Source organism: Amphiprion ocellaris, chromosome 12 (assembly GCF_022539595.1).
Source record: "Amphiprion ocellaris isolate individual 3 ecotype Okinawa chromosome 12, ASM2253959v1, whole genome shotgun sequence".
NCBI lineage: Eukaryota > Metazoa > Chordata > Actinopteri > Pomacentridae > Amphiprion > Amphiprion ocellaris.
In genome coordinates this window covers 12,755,895-12,778,326 of record NC_072777.1, presented here as the reverse complement: position 1 = coordinate 12,778,326, position 22,432 = coordinate 12,755,895, and the positions used below count along the sequence as shown (strand labels likewise).

The window sequence follows — 22,432 nt, the reverse complement described above, 5'->3', positions numbered from 1 at the left end:
TTTGAAAAACAAAAATGCTTAGCTACATTTTCAGAACATTTAGGCACATTTACTCACATTTATAGCAGGCATCCAATGCTACAATAGCTTCTGAGAGGGTTCATATGCAGTCGTTCGTGTTTTGAACTGACCTGTTGGAATTAGAGTCACGAGGTTAGATGGAAATGTGTGTGTGTGTTTGTGTGTGATGTGTGGTAAGCGTGCTGCTAAGCTATCTGAGTCAGCAGTAACAGAGTAACCTACAGTAGCTGCCAACAGTGAGCTGAAGAGATCCAACAGGTGGTCAGAACTTTTCTAACACACACTGACAATAACTACTAAACTGTGACTGGTTTTATGAAGCAAAACAAACAGAATCAAATAAAAGAAATTATGTACGCTTGTATTTTCCTGCCGTATTCTGATTTTCATCTTAATGATTAATCCAGATTAAAAATAAGCCATAAAAACAAAACTGGGTCAGTGTAAAGAGTCTGATGGTTTCTAATCTTTGGACCATGACTGAGAGCAGACACATGTCCTTATAAAGCTATATCCTGTGACATGCAGTGTAACTCATGAAATGTGTGCATAGTGAAAAGACGGTTGCTCTGTACACTCAACACAGAATGCATTTAAAAAGCTACATTTGTTTGAATAATTAGAAGCTAAGGCCTAGTTAGTTCACTTGTTATAAATGAGAACACAAATTATAGAAGAAACCTTGGCTTGCACTGATTGATACTTGTGATATTAATTTTGAGTAAAAGCCCTCTCTTCTAGTCACTATTCATGGAAATTAGCTACATGTACAACTGTGGGTATACGTACATGGTTTTGCATCACTGTTTATCAACTTCTGTAGCCAGTTATAGTTAAAAAAAATTTAAATAAAATAAAAAGCTGTGACAATTCCTGCGTAAGGTGAAAAGATAGATAGTTTTCAAAATGAGCGGGTAGTGACCAAAACTGAACTACAATGACAGTGAAATTTTGACTTACACCTGTTAAGTACACAGCAATATGACTACAAACGAATGCTAATGTTGCTCCACGTGTGTTAGATGTGAGGCATGTACAATATTTGCTAACAAGATAATATTACATTTTGTGGGGTCAAGGCCACATATAGCTTGTTTTGTGTTCTGCCTCTTGGAACTAGGGACCAAAATTCTTTTTTGAAATTGTGGATAAAATTAAAATATTAATGAAAACTGCTATTTCTTTCCTCAGTCATAAGTGATGTGAGTGCATTTTACCCACAGTTACAGGCTTGTGCAGTCTTTTGAAATACTTTTTGCTCTTATTTGTGACAAATGTCAAAAACAAATGTTCTTTTTGGTGGATAGTTCCTGCAAGAAATCTTAAAAACAACAGATGAGGAGCCAGCGATGCTTTAAATACTTATCTAACAATGTATTGAAAGATACTGAAACACTTTGCACGTCAGGTTTGCAGTCAGTAGGAACATATAAACCCATATTTCCCCAGTACATGCTTGGATTTCCTTTGGCCCTCAGTACCAGCTGCCACACATTCTGGCAAAGACTCATTAAAGGATCTTTTGCATTCCTTTGAAGCATCTTTTCATAATAGTAAATCACTGACTTGTTGAGATCCCACCATTAAGGGCAACTTGATAGCTTTAAATGGATGTGTGTAGAATGTTGTGGAAAGAGGCTGGTAAAGATGATTTTCTTACTTTGGCTTTTGTGTGATCATGTCCTAATTGAACCTTTGTTATTCTATATTCTATATTCTATTGTTATTGCTGTCACAAAACAATGACCTTGTCAATTCAACTACACAGAGACGTCGTCATAATCAGTGAATTCTGATTGCAGGGAAACTAAATGTTTCCACTCCCCAGTTTCATTTAAGTTTTTGATTATTTTGGAGGCTTGTTGGCCTGTTTTGTTTTTTATTGTGTTAGAGACATGTTTCTAATATCTACTGTAGTCTGCCATTAAAGATATAAATTGGATAGGCAAAATACAGTGTCCTTTAGTATCTTGCAACCTTGAAAATACCTATAAAGTTCCATCAACTCTTCTCTGAAACAGTTTAATAAAAAAAAAAAAACCCAGAGCATTATTACCTTTCTGAAGAAGCATTTACTGTAGGGCTCTTGTTGCATCGATTTCAACCCCAATTACTTTTTTGACTACGGCAATTGTGCCAACAGCAGCTCCAAATTAAAACTTTGGGAAATGTCAATTTATATGAACACCCTGCCTTGTATTTCAAGTTTCTGTTGTCTTAAGATATTAGGGATAAAAAGTATAAGGAGTTATTCGTATTTATTGCAGTGTATCTGACCATGGCTTCTCATATTTTATTCCTCAGCACGGTCGTCCACCACCACCACCATGGTCATCGAAAATAAGAACGGAGACGCAGGGTCACCACCTTCCCGGGTGTCCAAGAAAACTTTTAAAGATGATGTCTACTCTACGTTTAGCTCCCCACTGGCCTGGATCTTGGTTCTGGCCCTCATCATTACATGGTCTTGTGTTTTCGTCATTATGTTTGATCTGATGGACTACAAGACCATTTCAGGTACACTAACGGGCTTTAAATTGAATTTAATTAAGACACAAGGTTTAAAAGATTTAAAGTTTAACGTGGAAATTACATTTATATAACAAGCACAGCCAGCTGTTATCAGGAAGTCTTTGGAGCCACACAGATTTGTTGGTTCAACTGGGGCTGCTCCACTGATAGACAACCACATGTGGGTCAGCTCTGACCCATATGTGGCTGCATGATGTGAATTCAATTTGGGATGACAATGTGGGTTATTTGTTCGTGGAATATGGGTATAATTGGGGCAATGATAGTGCATTACATAGGTCAAACTACAGTATCTCTGGCACGTTATTTCACAAAGGTGTAGCACAAGTCTGGCAACCAGGATACATGGGTGCCATATGCATATTATAAGTTATTGCAGTTTATGCAATTTATGGATGAAATTACACCTTCCTTCAGGGGTTGAGAGAAAACCTGCTGAATATTTTGAAAAATGCTTCATCACAAAGCAATACAATAAGGCTACTTTTCTTAGCTCAAGAAAGTTGAGGCTATGAATCTGCTTAAAAAACATTTTGAAGAATATTTTTATTGGATATCATTACTGGCTACAAGCCACATTGGTATGTGAAAGAAATCTTTTTCCCCATTTTTCTTTTAAAAACAACAAGAATATATGATCATATATCTTCGACAAATGTATACACATCATTGGGTGAGGTAACTGAAAATCTTAAGTTATGTTAGAAAACAAGAGAACAAAGCAAGAAAGCAAGACAAGAGGAAAATGTGTATAAAGCGGATTAAAAAACATACATATAGCTTCCAGTGTTTCAGGAATAACATGACCAATCATTCATCCCATACTTTTCACCTTCCGTAGATTGTGGTAAAATCTCTTGACTGAAAATCTGGAATTTGTTTATCAGTGGTCTAATATGTTCCTGTATTACTACATTGAAACATTCTTTTTTATATTTGATAAATATAATACAGAAACTATACTTTTACAGAAACAATAAATGCTATGGGTTTTACAGGAGGCCAGTGCAATTTGTTGCTAGCACTACTGGAGCAATAATAATGTTAAAGGTGTGTAAACAGGGTAAACATGTCTACCTACCTACCTACTGGACTTGTCTTTATTGTTAACTACCAGCAAACTCTTATGTTTATTGCATACAGGCAGACTGTGTGAAACTTGAAAAAACACTCACTGTGAGTGTAATTTGTAATGAACCATTAATGAAAACCAAAAATTGGCTTAATACAATTTGCTTTGTACAAATTAGTTTGCTATTTGACCATGCAGAAGTGAAATCTAACTTCATTACTCTAAGCAAACAGTTTAACACTGCAGCATTTAAATGGTGTTGTCTTAGGTATAAACACTTCCACTGTGCTCTGAAATGTCTGTTCTCTTCTTTCCTTCTCTTCCCTTTTGACACGGTTTTATGTATTTCTGTCTCATCATGAATGTTTTTTGCATCTTCTTTCTTTTCTTTTAGTTTATATGTTTTTATTACATGCTTGCAGAATTTCATACTGTGATATAAAACCTACTAATTTTACTAGTTCTTGTAACAGTAACATCACTAAGCGATGAAAAATCATTGCCTGAAAACCCCCATATATTTAAATTGTCTACATCTCTACTCAATTTTCTAACCCTATCGTAAACATCTCATTCATTCCTCTTTCTTTTGATAAATTATTATGTATAATTATCACCTGATATTAATGGAAAACTACACAAGAAACTGGAATAGCATAGCAAAACTAGTGCATATTATATAACAGTGTATGCAGTACAACCATTTAAATAAATGTCTTCCATAATCACAATTTCACATTGAAATAAGGACAAGAGAAGCACAAACACAAATCAATGTGTTCATTGATTTGAAGAGAAAATAGAACTTCTCTTGTATTCATTTTTCACAGTTTTTATTAAGATTCATGTCACGTTAGAGCCGATGTTTACAGTGTAAACGCACAAATACTTCATCATCATTCATCTATTCCACCTTACTTCTTATTCCACCTTTCTCTCCATATCTTCCCCTCTTTGCTTCACCACTGTGCTTTAAGTATTTGCTCATTGCCACTGTATTTCTCATCCAACCAGGTCGCCCACCTCCTGGCATCAGGAAGGTTTTAAAGGATTCAGGGCGTAGAGGCAAGGCACCCTATCTGCTACTAACACCACAGAACACAAGCCTTTCCTAAAGATGCTAAACTACTGATTACCTAACATTGACTGCTAATATTAGCTATCAATGTTAGAAAGTCCTTCACAGCCAAGTCCGTAGCTCTGTAGAAGGATGATAAAGTATGAGCTGCTTTCTGTCAGGTTCTGCCTTCGTGCTTGATACTGTCAGTATTCTAGGTGTTCAGATGTGCGTTTGTGAGCAATTTGTAACTTGGTTCATCTATAATTTGTATAATTTTCTTCACATTTGTTTCTGCTCTCTGCGTATTTCTGTGGTAAAAAAAAAAAAAAAAACAGGTTCAAATATTTGAAACACCAAAAACAGTATTTTGTTTTAAACCAAAAAAAAAAAAAAAAGGTTTTGGATATTTGAACTTCAGGAGAGCTTGATTTAATTAACTGTAAAAAAAAAGGTGCTGTAAGGAGCAGATATTATGTCTTCAAAACAAGACAAATCAAGCTCTACTGAAATCTCTGTCATAGTATTTCCAGTTGTTTGTTCTACCTGTATTTTGTATAAATCAGGCTGCATTTCAGAATAATCATATTATATCGATATGCAAAACTTGTTGTGGGCAGCCACATTTAAAATGAGCAATGTTGTGGCGTTTGCACTGGGAACACTGGCCCTCTTTCATCAAACTGTCTTCAAGGAGTCTGTTGTAAACCTCTGTTTGTTCAGTGAAATTACTGCACAACATCTTTATGAGCAAAGATTTGATGTTAGCTCAGTTTCAGCTGTTTAAACAAGCAAAGCACATGCATCAGCTAGTTACATGTACATTTTACACTTTCTGTAAAGCAAAATATTTTGTCCTTGCAGAATTTTAAAATGAAAAATTTTAGTGTGGTTAGAACACAGGGATATTACCTTGATGAATGAGGGTCAATATGATCATTGAAATGCTTTTTGTCCATCGTGGTGGTTAAACTGGAAGAGGGGTTAACTTTTCTACTATAGCACACCAATTGATTAGTGAACTACACATTTCCATATTTCACATTCAGATCCTGTAGCCCCATCCCAGTTTAACCCCGAGCTATAATTTATGCTTTCTGACATTTCCTTAGTCCAGAAGAATGGAAGCTTTATCTGCACTGAGGAAATGTAAGAATGAGAGCTCAGAAACTTGCTGAAATCAGATTTGTTTGGTTTGATCAGGAACAGCCAGGAAAGCAGCTTCAGTTCAGCCTAAACAAGTGACTAAACCTAATGGTGTGTTTGTGCCTGTGCTTATGTCTATGGTCCACCAGGAGGCATCAGTAAGATCAGCTCAGACCCCATGAAGGCTGTAAATGATGCCGTGGAGGAATCAGCAAATGTAATCAGTGTAATATTTAAATTTGCTGCCAACCTGATTGCACCTGAAGAAGATGAAGGTACACTCAGGAACACTACACATCAGAAAAAGACACAGTGCATTTCATGAAACTGCATGCTAAGGGTTATACTGTATGTTGGAAAATGCATTTTTTCTGATGAAAAACCTGCAATCACTATTTACTCATTTCCTTCCCTCTTTCTTTAGGAAATATATATGCAGTGAGGAAAAAAGGTTTGTACTAATGCAGCTTTGATTGGTTTTCCTCTTTCATTGAAAAAAAACCCTGCCTTCTGCTTTTTAAATGCCTAAGCCATGCTGTGCTGCATTACATGTGGAGTTCTTTACATTCCACCAACATGAACGCCACAAGAAGTCATTGCAACTGTCAGTACACATAAAAAATCTAAGTTTAGAGCTGGATTTGCCACGGTTTGAAGTTATACACTGGAGCTTTGATGGATGTGCTTCATTAAAAGGAACAACACATGTAATGCTGTTTCTCTTGTGATGAATTTATGAGGCCAATGCTTTTTTTTTCCAAAGCTTTGATTTGTGAGGATAGCAAACTAGACAGAATAGATGAAAATTCATAAGGAGGATAATGATGCCGCAGCAAGAAGCTACTGCTTTTAGAGACATCATTTAATGAGTTTCTTTGATTCGTTAAAAGCTCACAGAAACTGTGTGACTGAGGGACTGTTGAGAGACAAACATGGATCTATCTGACAACATGGCCATGGACTTGATTATTATTGTGGTAATAGATTCACGCTGATTTATCTATGAACCATCTCAAAGATTCAAGATGGTTGGAGGAGGAGGAGGAGGAGGAGGAAAAAGTGGAGGTGAAGAGTAAGAAAGCAAAAGGTATTCAATTACTATACTTTTGGGATTGTGTAAATGAATTCTACATGGATAATAACAGATGAGTCCTGTCCCCCACCCTGTAACAGTAGACTAATGGAGGCAGTAACAGGAAGTCACAGTACTCAACTACAGTAAAACCAGTGTGTTATCTATCACTAGCAGCTGTGCTAATCACCTCCATCTCACAAAAATTCAGTCTTTTCAACTAAACTGCATTCTTAATTACATTTAGAAAGAAGTGTGTTTTCTCCCATGTGTCACAGTCTTTTTTAAAAATCTTTTTAAAAAATGTTTTATTTGACATATTTCAGAAGTGATGATATCTGTCATGTTAATTTCAAAGTCAGCATTTGAATTTAAAATGGCTTGCTATGAAGATACGTTGATTCGAAATGTAATTGTGATAGATCACATACAATGTTATCCAGGAGAAACTACACTTCCTTAAATTCAGAATGCTGTTTGGTTTTATAGGAATGTACGTTTTGGGAGTGAGCGTTGATGCTGATATAGCTAACTTTTCTTCTAAGAAGGCTTGGTGGTTTTCAACTAATTTTCAATGCTAAGTGCTGCCATTACGCTTTAAAATATTTAGTAAAACTGCTCGATCCAGTTGAGTCTGTTTAGTTGTGCTGTTTTCTTGCTGATTTTCATTTTTTTTCTATGTTCTAGGAGAATTTCTACCATCACGAACTAAAGGTCTGTATGGCTTGTCATCTGCTGTGGATGCTTCACTAGATTCTTTATCTATCCAGCATCAACATATTCTTAGGCTCTTCCTAAAATGATTGTCCTCTATCATTACTACCAGCTATTATTTTATCATCACCATTAGTATTATTGTTAAGGATGAGTAACATTTAAAGGGTAACTCATCACACCTTGCTCAGGGGGGTTTAGACTTATTGTCATTTTTGTAATGGCTGACATTTATGAGTGTGACAGTTTTGACTTTTCCCATTTTGGTGCTGATTAAAAGTTATTCCAAGAGAAAAAGTTACCCATGAATTGCTGCAATAATTTGAATAGCATCCTGTATTTCTTACAGTTGTAGAGATGCAAGCAAAGAAGAAACCACCAGTGGCTGAAGTTGAGGAGGAGGGAGAGGAGGAGGGAGAGGAAGTGGAAGCTGCTGGGGAGGAGGAGGAAGATGAAGAAACACTAGAGGAGTACGAGGAAGAAGAGGAGTATGAGGAGGACTATGAGGAGGAGTACGAGGAGGAGGAGTATGAAGAGGAGTATGAAGAGGAATATGAGGAGGAGGAAGAATATGAGGAGGAGGAGGAAGAGGAGGAGGAGGAAGGAGTGGTGGAGGAGGAGGAAGAGGAGGAAGGAGGAGATGAAGAGGAAGAAGAAGCAGGAGAAGCTGAAGAGGAGGAGGGGGAGGAAGAAGAAGAGGAGGACGAGGTGGAGACAGAAGCTGAGGAGGAGGAGGAGGAAGAGGAGGAGGAAGAAGAGGAGGAGGAAGCGGTGGCAGGAGTTGACGAGGAGGAGGAGGAGGAGGAGGAAGAGGAGGAGGGAGGAGAGGAGGAGGCGGCGGCAGAAGCTGAAGAGGAGGAAGAAGAGGAGAAAGAGGAAGAAGAGGCTGAAGGAGCGGAAGAGAAGGAAGAGGTTGAGGAGGGAGAGGAAGAAGAAGAAGGGGAGGAAGAGGAAGAGACAGAAGCTGAAGCAGCTGCTGATGAAGAGGAGGATGAGGTCGAGGCAGGGGAGGAAGATGAGGTGGAGGTAGCTGCTGAGGCAAAGGAAGATGAAGATGAGGAAGATGAGAAAGAACCTGAATCAGCTGCACCAGAGATGGATGAAGATGATGATGAAGATGAATTGAAAGGGGAGGCAGCAGAAGAGGAGGTAGACAAAGATGATGAGGATGAAGAAGAAGAGAAGGTAGATGCTGCCGATGAAGATGACGATGAAGAAGAGTCTGCTGAGGAACCTGCAGCTGCTGATGCTGAGGATGATGATGAGGAAGAGTCTCCTGAACCTATTTCCACTTCTGAGGATGAAGAGTCGGCTGTGTCTCCTGATTCTGAGTCTGACGTACCTGTTGTCGTTGAAGACAGTGACGAAGACATAATTCTACCTGATGAAGACAAAGATGATGATGATGATGAAGATGATGACGATAAAACCAGTGACGATGAGTTCACTGACACCTCAGACGTCAGTGAATCAGCACTTCTTTCCAGTGAGGACGAGGAGGAGAAGGATGATGATGATGATGACGACGACAAATTAGCTGAGGGTGTCACCACATCTGACAGCGATGATGTCATTGCAGAAGACTCTGATGATGACCTGGATCTTCCTCCTATCGCAGTGCCGAGTGATGACGAGGAAGACCATGATGAGAAACTCCCAGAAGAGGAAGATCTGTCCCCTCTGCCTGCTGCTGAAGATGACGACGAAGACATTAAAGCTGCTGAAGACACTGATGAGGATGACGAAGAGGATGATAATGATGATGATTTGGACCAATCAGACGAGGACATCTCTGTTGCATCCTCTGAACACTTTGCAGATGATGAAGATGATGATGATGACGATGAATTTGACAGTGACCTTGACAAAGATATCGTTGCCAAACTTGAGGACACTGAAGACGATCATGACAAACTTGATGATGTCACTGAAGAAGACATCCATGATGATGATGATGATGACAAGGAGGAAGAGGAGGATGTTCCTCCCTTTGCGAGCACAGACAGTGGAGTCTTAGGTGATGAAGATGAGGATGATGACATTGCTTTTAAAACAGATGAAGAATCTGTTGGAGAGATTGTCTTCAGTGATGACATCTCCTATGACACAACCGATGATGATGATGATGATGATGATGACGATGACGATGAAAAAGATTTCGATACGAGCTCATTTGAGTTGACCTTTGATCTTGAAGACGAAAAAGAAACCATAGAAACAATTGTTGATGCTGATAAAGATGAAGATGACCTTAAAGAAAAAATCACAGCAGAGTCATTAGCTGATGAGGATGAAGATGATGATGAAGACGAGGATGACGATGATGATGCTGATGACATCTTGCTGGCAGGTAAATTTCGACATGATCGATTCATCTTAGTTTAAGACGTATTAAAGTTTACCATCAGCGCAAAACAGGCTAGTTTCTGGCTAAAAGCTTTCCATTGAAAAAAATCTTCATAGACACCACATTCTAAAAAAAACAAAAGGAAAAAAAAATGAACATAACATTTGCATCAATCTGAGTGATGACAGCTTCCAATGAAATGATGTTTGACCCACAAACTACAATTGATAAAAGGACCGGTAGCATGAACACAAGTCTCTAAGCTGACTGCTCATAAAAATGAAGTCGTTCTTTATGATATACTTAATTACTATAATTATGAACAATGAATATTAGGTTGGCAAATTTAAACAATGAAATTCTTCTAATATTAAATAGGTAGAGAAGGGGGCTTTAAAGCCTAACCTCAAGGTGAAGAAAAATGTAGCTATTATGCCAGTTTCATTGGAATTGGGTTTTAAATCAACGAATACAGAAATCTGAGTCTGAATTACACACAATATAAAAAGTTGATGCAATGACCATTAACATTATTAAGTCAACCCAACGCGTGCAAATTATGTTTGCAGTCTACGAGGTTTGTCTGAGAATTTTTTATCCTACAGCCATGCTTTTAATTAAGTGGTGGGAATTGGTCTATTGAATTTTTTTTTTCCTGTTATTATTGCACAATAATAAAACTAACTGTTAAAGACAATGTGGGTTTAACTGTGGCCAAAGCTCTGCAGTCTGGTCAGCATGTTTAGAGCCACCATGTTTATCTGTTCTTATATAGAACTGACATCTCACATGGAAGCCCCGAGCGGCCATCAATTATTATTTTTTTTTTTTTAATCACTACAGTGTTCTCACTCAAATGACATTTTCTAACAAAAACTTTTCAGATGTTAGTCCTCATGAATGAAGTGGACAGTCAGATTCATGTCTGCTGTGCTGCTCAAGTCCACTGTAGCTACATAATATTCCACTCATGATAGCTGTGTTTCATGTTCACACACTACTGGGTAGGCAGCTTGGTCTGACTTTGCACCCATCATACAGAGCTTTGGGGTGCTGATATAAATGGTCATTTGTGTTGCTTGTGTGATGGCAACAAGACACTCCTCAACGGGTGTCTATTTTTGGTCAACACTTCTGTTACCTAAATGTATTTCCATAAAACCGATGTTGTGTTGGTTTTTGCAACCAAATCTTCATTGTCAGTGTTTCTCTCCTGATCCTAGGTCATTTTACTGTGCACATGTGAAGCTTGCATGTCAACAAATTGTGCGTTGTTAATGTAGGCTTTTAAAAGAGCTCAGTGTATCCAGGAACCCTTAAATTGAAATAGATAAAAGTTGTAGAAAAAAATCAGGAAAGTTCCTTTCATGGAGTATCAGGCAGCTCAAAAGTTGCTGCATGGTGTTTATAGGTTGTTCTTTTTGGTGAAAATCAGGGGGAAAAGAATCCACACATTTTTTGTCAAAAACCAAAAGGTAACTGTAATAAATATCATTATAGCATCAAGTTGCTGATAATTTTTAGCTGTTTAATTTTTATTTATTTTCTTGCCACATCATTCCAGCTCCCTAATGTTTAGCATGCCACAATACATATGAATGTGTATTTATACTATACTGTGTGTTTGAAGCCGCCACAGCATCAGTATTCACTGTCCAGGAGGAGGCAGCAAAGACTGAGGCAGACGATGATGATGAAGAGGACGAGCTTGAACAGGGTGAAGATGAAGACAAGACTGAAGAAGCTGAAATAGAGCAAACTGGTGAGAAGCACATTGTCAATGTGGCTGCTGTGGTTTGTTAAAATATATAGTCAGTCAATCTGTTAACGTGAATGATTTTCCAGACTTTCCTAAAATCTTTTGTAAAAATCCATGACCAGCATTGTCCTCTTAGCTGAAATATCAGCAGCGCATTAATTTGTACTGGTTTCATGACAAATTTAGACACACCTGTAATAACACAATATACAGAATGCTTTTTTTAAAAGCAGCAAAATGCCTGTTACCGAGAAAATTATTGCTATGAAAGAGTGGGCAACTAAAAGAAGTAATATTTCAGTCACAGTGCTTTATTATCTCTAGGTTCAGTCAGACATCTACAGTTCAGTGGAGCTTAGAATCCTCAAACCTGGCTGCAGAAAAACTCTCAGTGGTAAAGCCAAAGCCAACACTACAGCACTGTTAAATTGAGCTCATATGGTTAGTTTAAAAATGTAGTTAATCTTATTGCTATTTTCTCTTCTTGATCTCCTGCGATGTTGCAGCTTTTTAACCAAATATCTTATTTTTTTGCTGGCAACAAATAAGTCTTAGAATCTGTTATTTTACTGCATGTTGCTCTTACAAAGGTAGGAAAACTCAGACTCTGTCAATTCATCCATCCACAACTGTACAACAAGACACTATAAAATAATTAAAATTTCTGCTAGGGTCACTTTCTGTTTTCACCATCAGTTACCAGCCAGCCTGCTGCTCCTGAGGAGGATGATGATGGAGAGGGCGAAGAGCCAGCGACCAAAGAGCCTCGGAAATCTGTAGATGAACCTGAAGATAAGAAAGAGGAGTATGACGAAGATGATGATGATGAGAAGGCAACAGTGGATGTGATCAAACCTGTGCCTGAACCGGAGGAGGAAGCACCAAAGACTGAACCCACAGGTCAGAACCTGCAGATAATTACAGAAGTTCTGTCATATTTGTTTTTTGTGTACTGAAACTTTATGCTTTGTGATTTCAGTGTGTCCCTGTATGCTTGCTGCAAAGACCAAAGAGTCTTCCACAAAGTCTGCTGACACAAAAGGTTTGTACTAGTCTTATATATGTATATATATATGTATATATGTATATATATATATATATATGTATATATATATATATATATATATATATATATATATATATGTCAGATATACATTTTTATTTACCACACTTATTAGATAAGTATTGTTAGTTATCTGTATCGCATCGCATCATTTCTTATCATATCTTATCATGTTGTATCGTTCTGTTTTGTGTTGTATCATATCATATCATTTTGTATTGTGTCTTATCATGTTGTGTTTTAAAGTATTGCATTTTTTATATCCTTTCCTATCGATCCTATCATGTCCTGTCCTATTGTATCATATTGCATCATATTTTTTCATATTGTATCATTTCTTATTGTATCGTCTCAAATCGTATTGTATCATTTTGTATCGTATTATATCATTCTATATTATAAATATCATATTATATCATGTTGTATCTTAAAGTATCGTATCACATCTTTTGTATCTTATCCTATCATGTACTGTCCTATCGTATCATATCGTATTGCATCATATCGTATCATATCGTATCGTATCGTATCATATCGTATCGTATTGTATCGTTTTGTATTGTATTATATCATTCTATATTATAAATATCATATTATATCATGTTGTATCTTAAAGTATCGTATCACATCTTTTGTATCGCATCTTTTGTATCTTATCCTATCATGTACTGTTGTATCGTATCATATCGTATCGTATCAAATCGTATTGCATCGTATCGTATCATATCGTATCGTATTGCATCATATCGTATCATATCGTATCGTATCGTATTGCATCATATTGTATCGTATCGTATTGCATCGTATCGTATCATATCGTATCGTATTGCATCATATCGTATCATATCGTATCGTATCGTATTGCATCGTATCGTATCATATCGTATCGTATTGTATTGCATCATATCGTATTGTATCGTATTGCATCATATCATATCGTATTGTATCGTTTTGTTTCGTGTTGTATCATATCATATCATATTGTATCTTAAAGTATCGCATTTTTATATCGTCGTATAGTGTCTTTTGTATCCCATCCTATCCTATCATGTCCTGTCCTGTCATATCGTATCATATCTGATCGCATTGTATCGCGTCATGTCGTGTCATGTTGTATCATATCGCATCTTTTGTATCGCATCCTAATATATCCTATCCTGTCATGTCCTGTCATGTCCTGTCCTATCATATTGGATCATATCTAATCGCCTCGTATCGTATCATATAGTATCTTTTCCTATCTGGTCATGTCCTATCCTATCGTATCTGATCATATCGTGTCGTGTCGTATTGTATCCCATCTTTTGTATCCTATCCTATCCTATCCTATCCTGTCCTGTCCTGTCCTGTCCTGTCCTGTCCTGTCCTATCCTATCCGATTGTATTGTATCGTATCTAATCGTGTCATGTCGTATCATATTGTATCATGTCGTATTGTGTCGTATCGTATTATATCATGTCACATCGTATCATATCGCATCGCATTGCATCGTACATATCATATCGTATTGCAGGTCAGGTGTGCAGTGTCAGAAGTGCATTACTGTTGAAAAAAATTTGTTTTACATCCTCGATTTTGTATTTGAAGGTCTGGTATTTGTGTTTGCAGATGCTCCCAGGAGGGTTTCAGCTGTGAGGAGAAAAAAGGGTAAGGATGACAAAGGATTTTGAAGCTATCGCTACTAATGTCACAATACAAAGCATTGAAAAAAAATTGTGTTCAAGTTCACCTGCAAAAATAAAGCTGATATTTTAATGTAACTCCCATTTCTAAGCTGAAACTAAAAATGTTTTGTGAAGGCTGGCTTGTAGGTAAATGCCAGAATTTAGGGGAAGAAATTCCTTAATACTTTTTTATGGCTATAATGCGGTAGCTGCAGTGAAACATTGTGATGCATAACCAAGTGAAGGTCCTTCACATGGTTAAGTAGCCATTTTTATTCATTATGATCATTTTTCAATTTAAGAGCGGGCACCTGTAAAGACAGAAGAAAAGCCCAAAAGAAAAGGTAAAACTAATTACCCTCTTTATATCACCTTTGTCTTCAAACCTATATGTATTTATCAATGCTGTCCTTACCATGGTGTGATAAATACAGTCATGTCAATGTGTTGTATTCAGCTCTTCCCAGAATTGCAGGTCTGCAGCCGAGAATCAGGAGGATCATGAGAACTTCTCCTCTTCTCAGAGGTACAGACATTTATTCCAGACATATAACAGTGAAAAGAGATTTATCTGTCATTAGCAAAACATAGATATATTTTAACACTTTTTCACAGTTTTGACATGAATTTCTGTTGGGATTAATAAAGTTTTATCTTATCTTCTATAAAGTGAAGAGAGAGAAGACCAAGACTCCCAAAACAGGTGAGTGAACCATTCTGCTACTAATATGTGACATTCACCATCATTTTGTGATGAGGGACAGAAAGCATATAGTACTTCAAATATAAACCAATTGCTGTTGGTGTTTATCCTAATTTCCAGAGACCAAAAAACAAGAACAGGACACAGAATCTGGACAAGAAGGTAAAAACCCTACCATTTTCATTATTCACAATCACACTAAATTCAGATTGTCGCCTTGGATTATAAATAAACACTAACCTGGTATTTTGCTGTCATTACAGTTGGCCCTTGCAAACCTGCACCCGTCTATTGTCCATCCCCACCTGGATGGTACGGTAAGTGACAACGAATTCAGCAATCCATTTAAATAATATTCTGCAGGGAAAATTATAACCTGCAGATGATTGTCTGCTTCAGTTATGCTGATTTCTCCTATTCATCAGAAGAAATGTCAAGTTAGCTCTTTTTCTTTCAGTTCATCACGTAGTCACAGACAATCCATACCCTCCTCCGACCATGCCAGGTATTTACCCTGTTGTTTTGATCAGTGTGAGTACTGCTTTTTCTGCCTTTTCTGCTGGAAGATTAAAACATACTTTTATTTTTTTCAGCTCCTGTTCTGACCGCCCACCCCGTCCCTCCTGGAGCTCCATCCACGCAGTCTCTTTATCAACAGCAACCTCCTCCACCACCGATGCACCCGCTGTATGCACAATATCTTCCATATCCACCAATGATGCAGCCAATGATGCCGCCTCCACCCGAATCAGCTCAGCCAGTCCAACCAGCCCAGGCTGCGCAGCCAGAAGCCTCAGAACAAGCCACCCCTGTTCAGCCCGAGGTCCCGACTCCAGCTGCTGCAGGCCCAGGTCAGGGTGAGGAGGAGTTCAGAGTTCAAACAGCCGTTGATAATGTCTTAGCCTTATATTTTGTTCTATTTATTTGATTAATTGTTCCTACAGACTCAAACCTGCCTGTCAATGTATTTTTGTTTCTCAGAATGTGTTTTATGCAAATCCAGTTCACATTTTTAAAATATTAAATATTTGAATGAGGTGTGAAAAAAAATCCAAAAAGAATACTTTAATTTCAAATCAAAATATTCAGTATCTTGAAAATGTTACTTATATATCTTAAACTCTTTGTCATGTTCCCCAAAACATCACTGAACAATTTCTGCTGTGTGGCAGTGAATGTTATGCTGGTGAGACAAGACCCTGCTATCAGTGAGAATACCACTGCTATAAAGGGCCATGCTTTGACAATTGTCAAAGTAACATCTACACAAATGCCAGCAGAACATTGGCCAGAGCATGTATATATATATATATATATATATATATATATATATATATATATATATATATATATATATATATATATATATATATATATATATATATATATATATATATATATATATATATATATATATATATATATATTAGCATTAGAACACAGGAGTGATGGTTGCTGGAAATGTTCCTCTGTACCCCTATGGAGATATTACATTAAAAATCAGCCACTTCCAGCTAGAATAGTCATTTACCACATTAACAATGTCTACACTGTATTTCTGGTTCATTTAATGTTATCTTCATTGAAAAAACGGCTTTTCTTTCAAAAATAAGAACACTTCTAATTGCCCTTAAACGTTTGAACAGTCATGTATATAAATCTAAATCTAAATATGAATGAATAGTTTAGATTCAAATTTTTACAATAAAACTAAATGTTTCTTTTGAAGGTAGATAGATAGATAGATAGATAGATAGATAGATAGATAGATAGATAGATAGATAGATAGATAGATAGATAGATAGATAGATAGATAGATAGATAGATAGATAGATAGATAGATAGATAGATAGATAGATAGATAGATAGATAGATAGATAGATAGATAGATAGATAGATACTTTATTAATCCCGAGGGAAATTTAAGAAAACAAGTATAATTCATGAAAAACAAACTCTTTTTTCTTCAAGAACCAGAGACGGTTGAGGAAGAAGTGAAGGCTGCTTCCACTAAGAAAGGTACTAACTACTTAATGTGCTAAACTTGCATATATAATTACTTTTCACTTAATTACAGCAGTGAACAATAATTAGGATCTTGTCATTTTCAGCTACAACAAAGAAAACCAAGGCTGCTGATTCAGAGAAAGGTACTGCTTCTCCACACCCACTAAAAACACCTAATTTGCCCCCTAACTGGAATATTCCCCTGTAACAAACTACAGCTGCAGAACGTAGCAATGATGTACAATGACGCAATGTGCTATATGAATGCATCCATTAAGGAAAATTAACTTTGCATACCCATTTCACTGCAATTACCCTCTCAGAGCCAGCAGCAGCCAAAGAGAAAGCAAAGAAAGGTAATTCATTTTTACAGCTGGTTAATTTGGTATTTTCACTATCATGCACTTGAGTGCTGTTACAAATGATACAGACCGCAATATGAGCTGTACTCTGCTGTAAATATACAAGCACAGTTACACACATGAGGATATGAAGAACATAATTCTACTTTTTTTTCCAATTCTAGATGCTGCTGTTTTGAAAGACAAAAGCAAAGCAGCCACTGCAAAAAAGGGTGAATATTAACTATGCATATCTTCTTTATGATTATAAATCACATTTAAATGTTTACACAAACCTGTGTGTTTGTTGCTACAGAGCCTGCTGCAAAAAAAGAGAAAGTCAAAGTGGCTAAGAAAGGTAAAGAACATTTTGGTAGATTCTATAAAATATGTACATTGCAGACATTCAGTTTTTCCTTATTTGGTTCCAATATGTGTTTTGTATAGAGCCATCTGTGAAAGAGAAAACCAAATCTGTTGCAGCTCCTAAGAAAGGTAAAACATTAAAAAGCCATATAATGTTGTAAAATTTATAATATTTCCAAAATGAAATGCAATCTGACATAACCCTCTTTCATGTGAAGGTGAAGCTAATATTTTAATAAGAAAACAAATTATTCAAGCTGCTAATCACAACTCTTTCCTCATTATGTTAGAGCCTGCAGCTGTTCGACAGAGGAGGAAATCAGCCTCTGAAAAGACAGGTGATGCCACACACTGACATTCATTCATTTGCATCAAGCCAATCATCAGTCATGTCAGTGACATGAAAGATGATTGCAAACTAATTGTTTTTCTCCTCTCAGAAGCATCATCTGTCAAGAGCAAAGTCAAGGCATCTGCAGCAGGTAAAACTCTGATCATGAATGAGTTCACTAAAATTAAATTTCTCACCTGGTTGAAGATTTTCCTCACTTTTCTATTATGCACATGGCATTAACTCACAGCTTGGTTAACTACCAGTTTAAATCTCGGTACTAATTTGTATTCCACAGATACAGAACCGCATCCGCAGCCAATCAGACTAAGACCAAGACTAGAAGCCGTCAAGAGGGCGAATGTAACCTCTGCGGCCAAAGAGGAGAAACCTGCCAGATCTTCATCTGAAACAGGTCATTTGTCAGCATTTGCTCTCATGTTTTTCTCTCTAGTATCCTTTTCTTTCTCCCTTTTACCTCACCCCAGCTGGTCAAGGCAGACAGCTGCCCTCCTGGTTCTCACAGAGATTTCTTTCTACTGGAATGGACTTTTATTCTGCCCACTGTGGCCACTGAGCTGCTCCTAGAGTATTGTTTGGAATTGCTGTGTTTTTCTCTATAATGCAATATTGTAAGGTCCAGACTATGGCAGGTGTCCTGAGATATCTTGTGCTGTGAGTCGTCTTCATATAAATAATACTGAATTGTACTACATGTTCCTTTTGCTAAAGAGGGACCCAAATTATCTACTGTGAGCATTTTGTGTTTCAGTGTTCTGAAGCCTGAAGTTGGTAACAATGATGTCTTTTTATTTATAGCCAAGACAAGATCAAAATTATTGGTAGAGAAGGAAGGTAAGTTTGCATTTTTATGTCTGGTTTGGGTGCTTGTAGATTAAATCCTACATGTTGACATTGTTACATTGATGACATTGTTGATGTTTGGGGAGAAGGCTCAATAGGGATATGAAGAAGGTAGAAAAAAGTTCCATTTTGTTGTTGTCTTCTCTGAGTTTAACCAGTCAGCACTGTGGGCAGCACAACATTTCTTCATGGTCACTGAGAATACTCCAGGGCAGATACTCTTTCTTTAAAGCAGCCCTAATTTGTTGCGAGCTAGGGCATGCTAGCATGTAAAACAAGTTTCATAAATGTTTATAAATTATTTGGCTTTGGGTTAAATTTTAAGAATCTGAACAAAGAAATAAGTAGAAGTCAAACACAGGAAAAGAAGGAAAGAGGGTGGATTCTTTTCATAGAAAAGCTCTTGAAACATGTTGACATCTTTCATGGCAAATGACACCTCTTGGAAAGAGACGCAGATTACGTGATTAAATGGGCTGTTTTATGCATGATATAGTTCTAATTAGGGACACGTCAAGCCATATTATGCTGAGAGGGGTATAATATCGCAAGAATATTGAATGTACACCACAATTACGGAGAGTTATTTGGCAGGCTGTAATAGGGCTGTCTCTTTTCTCACAGGCAAAGCAGAGACGGCTGAAAAGAAGTCTGTCAAAAAGGCTCAAGGTATGGATTTAAAGTAGAGAAAGTGAACCTGATGTGTGCTGAGTACATTTCACACTGATTGCCTTCATTTTTCTTCTCTCTCAATTTTCAGATAAAGAGAAACAACCACCACCAGCTCGTAAGTATGACCTAATCAAAGTTTTTTATCTTCACATTATACCCAGTCACTTCAGTGACTATTAACATGTATCTGAAGAGGTCAAAGGTGAGATTGTTGGTATTTATTGCGGCAGACCTTTCATTCAAGAGGCTTCATCAGTTCTATTCAAGACCTTCAGACATTCAAACCTCTTCTGGTCTTTAATGTCACCTGTGGATAATTAAGGTCATCATGTGGGAAGTCACATGGTTTAAGATGGGAGATGCCAGACTTTATGTAGCTGATGTCCTCCTCAGTTGTTGTTTCAGCTTGACAACAGCCTCTTTTTGTCAAGCTGGGGCATTTCCTACACAATCTTGAACAGACTCGAGGCATTTCCTACATATTCCACTGAAATGCAGAGGTGCAAAAAGTGCTCAGCAAAATGTACATTATGTATCAAAGAATAAGCTCTACAGCAAAATGTCAGCTATTTTACTTTATCTCGATTGTTAATTCTGATGCAACAATCTGTAGGCAGTCTTTTATTGTTGTAGCTCATCAAGGTAGAACTAGTTTTGTCTCTTTCATTTATAGTTTTTATAGTTCTTTAAGCTACTAGTTCCCAGCCTATAGGGGTGTCAAGATAAATCTGAGGGGTCACGAGTTATAAACCAATAAGATAGTGTAGCTTCTCACTTAATTCTCCCATCCTAACTGATGAACAGAGGCCAAAGTAGTCAACATATGTGTGTTGATTATCAGTGTATTGGTGCTGCAGGGCAATGCCTAGGAATTTATGACAGTGTTATCATATAAATCACCTTTATTTTAACATTTCCATCATTTTAATGAACTGATAAAGTCTCTTGGATGAATGGAAAAACACGACTACATAAATCCAACTTATTACCTCTAGATTTTCAATTCTCTGATGACTGAAACGACAAAGACACACAGTGGTGCTATTAATTGCTTTATTTTCTGACAATAATGCTTTATACCGTATGCTTGTTGTTAATAGAGGATGGGAAAAGAGCTTCCTGTAAAGCCTGAGGTATTCAGTTAATTTTCACCATCTTTCCACTGGTTAATTCAATATGAAGAGACATTCGCTTTAATGACATTAGGAACATAAGTGATTAGAATTTAATGAGATGAGCTGATTGGGACCAGATTACTGGCCCTTTGAGCCGCTTTGAATTATTGGAGGAGATTATGGCCTTTGATGAATATAGCAACAATAATACTTAGCTGGATTGATTAAATCCATGAACCAAAACACATTAAATTGGGGTATTAGTGGTCTGTTCTTGTTGAGTCATCCAGTGGATTATCAACACTCCCTCACTGCCCCGAGTAACTCCACAATTTCCTAATATCTGACACAGCTGCTCCTGTTTCTTATGGTTGAGATCAAAAGATTTTTGATTTCTTTGGTTCAAAGCAAAGTTTAAAGGCTAACATGAAGCCTTTTATGATTTTGATTTAGAAAAATTATGCTTTTATTTTCTTTTTAACATGTTTATACGGTATTTTTATATTCTGAAAGACATATCATCAATGACATCAGCAGTCAACGCTATGACAGAATTTCCACCTTGCTGTATTCAAAAGCCTTAAAACGAGTGACTGAGACCACAAAATCATTAGGAAAATGTTTACTGAGTTAGCAGATTAAGTGAGAAGTTGAATCATTTTCTCATCGACTTCTATACGATCAGACTAACTTTTGCTACCAGATGAGTCAGCCCCTGCTGGCTGTTAGAAAGAATGCAGGTTTAAGGCACTGAGTTTTCAGAATCGTATGTTGCGTTCACCTTCTATGTATCATCTACGGTTTGAGCAGAATTCTAAGTGTGCCGCTGTGCTCAAATTGCAGTGAACTGTGGATGGAAAAACAGGCAGGAGTCTCATAGATCTGACATTTCAAAGGAAACCTCGATGTAGAATTGCTTCTGAGCCATTTCAAGGCAAGAAGGGATTATTTTTATTATTTTAATGAAAAAACTTCCCAATATGTAAATTTGACACACAGAAATGAGTTTATAGAGATTTAATTAGATTTAATTAATGTCTGGCAAGGAACTTTAAAGTAGGCAAACTAGAATCAGAACAGAACAGTGTCTATAATGATGGGTTTAATATTTTTTTGAGATGTCACTTCTTTATAGACACTACTAACCAGTACATGAATTTTTGAATGGTGAAATTACCAGTGAAGCCAGTCACAGTTCTCTGGAAAAATAACAGTCAGAGACACTGACCTTGACTAGTTTGGAAGAGAAACAGTATCAAGCATATTTTTTGAAATCACAAAAAGACTAATAAATCATACTGTTATGAGTTTGTGTGGTGTCTTGCCCAATTTTGGTGGCCATGTGTTTGTGAGGGGACTTTTTAATTCATGAGTGACCACAGTGAAGGAAATAATGCTTAAAACACATTGATCAGTTCACTTGAGTTTTGTGTCTTGTATTTTTGGCCATTTCAAACTTGTTTTGTGGCTTTGTGACTGCAAATTTGTGTTGTTTTGCTGTTTTTCCATATGTGTCTATGTGATCAGTGTTGGGACACTGGTTGATTAGGCTGAGTGGCTACAGCTGCTGCATCCGACACACCTG

The 22,432-nt window shown here is 37.0% G+C and overlaps 1 protein-coding gene across 1 annotated transcript in view; it reads left to right on the top strand.

Moving 5' to 3' along the window:
• LOC111575071 (triadin) overlaps positions 1–22,432 on the top strand; it is a 35,601-nt gene that overhangs the window by 5,111 nt on the left and 8,058 nt on the right. The window contains exons 2-30 of the mRNA XM_055016178.1: positions 2,326–2,538; positions 4,640–4,690; positions 5,978–6,103; positions 6,253–6,279; positions 7,588–7,614; positions 7,964–9,964; positions 11,592–11,723; positions 12,417–12,620; positions 12,700–12,762; positions 14,393–14,431; positions 14,751–14,792; positions 14,906–14,974; positions 15,119–15,151; positions 15,272–15,313; positions 15,415–15,468; positions 15,609–15,656; positions 15,745–16,002; positions 17,123–17,170; positions 17,263–17,301; positions 17,482–17,514; positions 17,685–17,732; positions 17,816–17,857; positions 17,947–17,994; positions 18,156–18,203; positions 18,306–18,347; positions 18,495–18,611; positions 19,016–19,051; positions 19,685–19,729; positions 19,821–19,847. Coding sequence (XP_054872153.1) covers positions 2,326–2,538; positions 4,640–4,690; positions 5,978–6,103; positions 6,253–6,279; positions 7,588–7,614; positions 7,964–9,964; positions 11,592–11,723; positions 12,417–12,620; positions 12,700–12,762; positions 14,393–14,431; positions 14,751–14,792; positions 14,906–14,974; positions 15,119–15,151; positions 15,272–15,313; positions 15,415–15,468; positions 15,609–15,656; positions 15,745–16,002; positions 17,123–17,170; positions 17,263–17,301; positions 17,482–17,514; positions 17,685–17,732; positions 17,816–17,857; positions 17,947–17,994; positions 18,156–18,203; positions 18,306–18,347; positions 18,495–18,611; positions 19,016–19,051; positions 19,685–19,729; positions 19,821–19,847 — 4,002 coding nt within the window. The remainder of the gene's footprint in view (positions 1–2,325; positions 2,539–4,639; positions 4,691–5,977; positions 6,104–6,252; positions 6,280–7,587; positions 7,615–7,963; positions 9,965–11,591; positions 11,724–12,416; positions 12,621–12,699; positions 12,763–14,392; positions 14,432–14,750; positions 14,793–14,905; positions 14,975–15,118; positions 15,152–15,271; positions 15,314–15,414; positions 15,469–15,608; positions 15,657–15,744; positions 16,003–17,122; positions 17,171–17,262; positions 17,302–17,481; positions 17,515–17,684; positions 17,733–17,815; positions 17,858–17,946; positions 17,995–18,155; positions 18,204–18,305; positions 18,348–18,494; positions 18,612–19,015; positions 19,052–19,684; positions 19,730–19,820; positions 19,848–22,432) is intronic.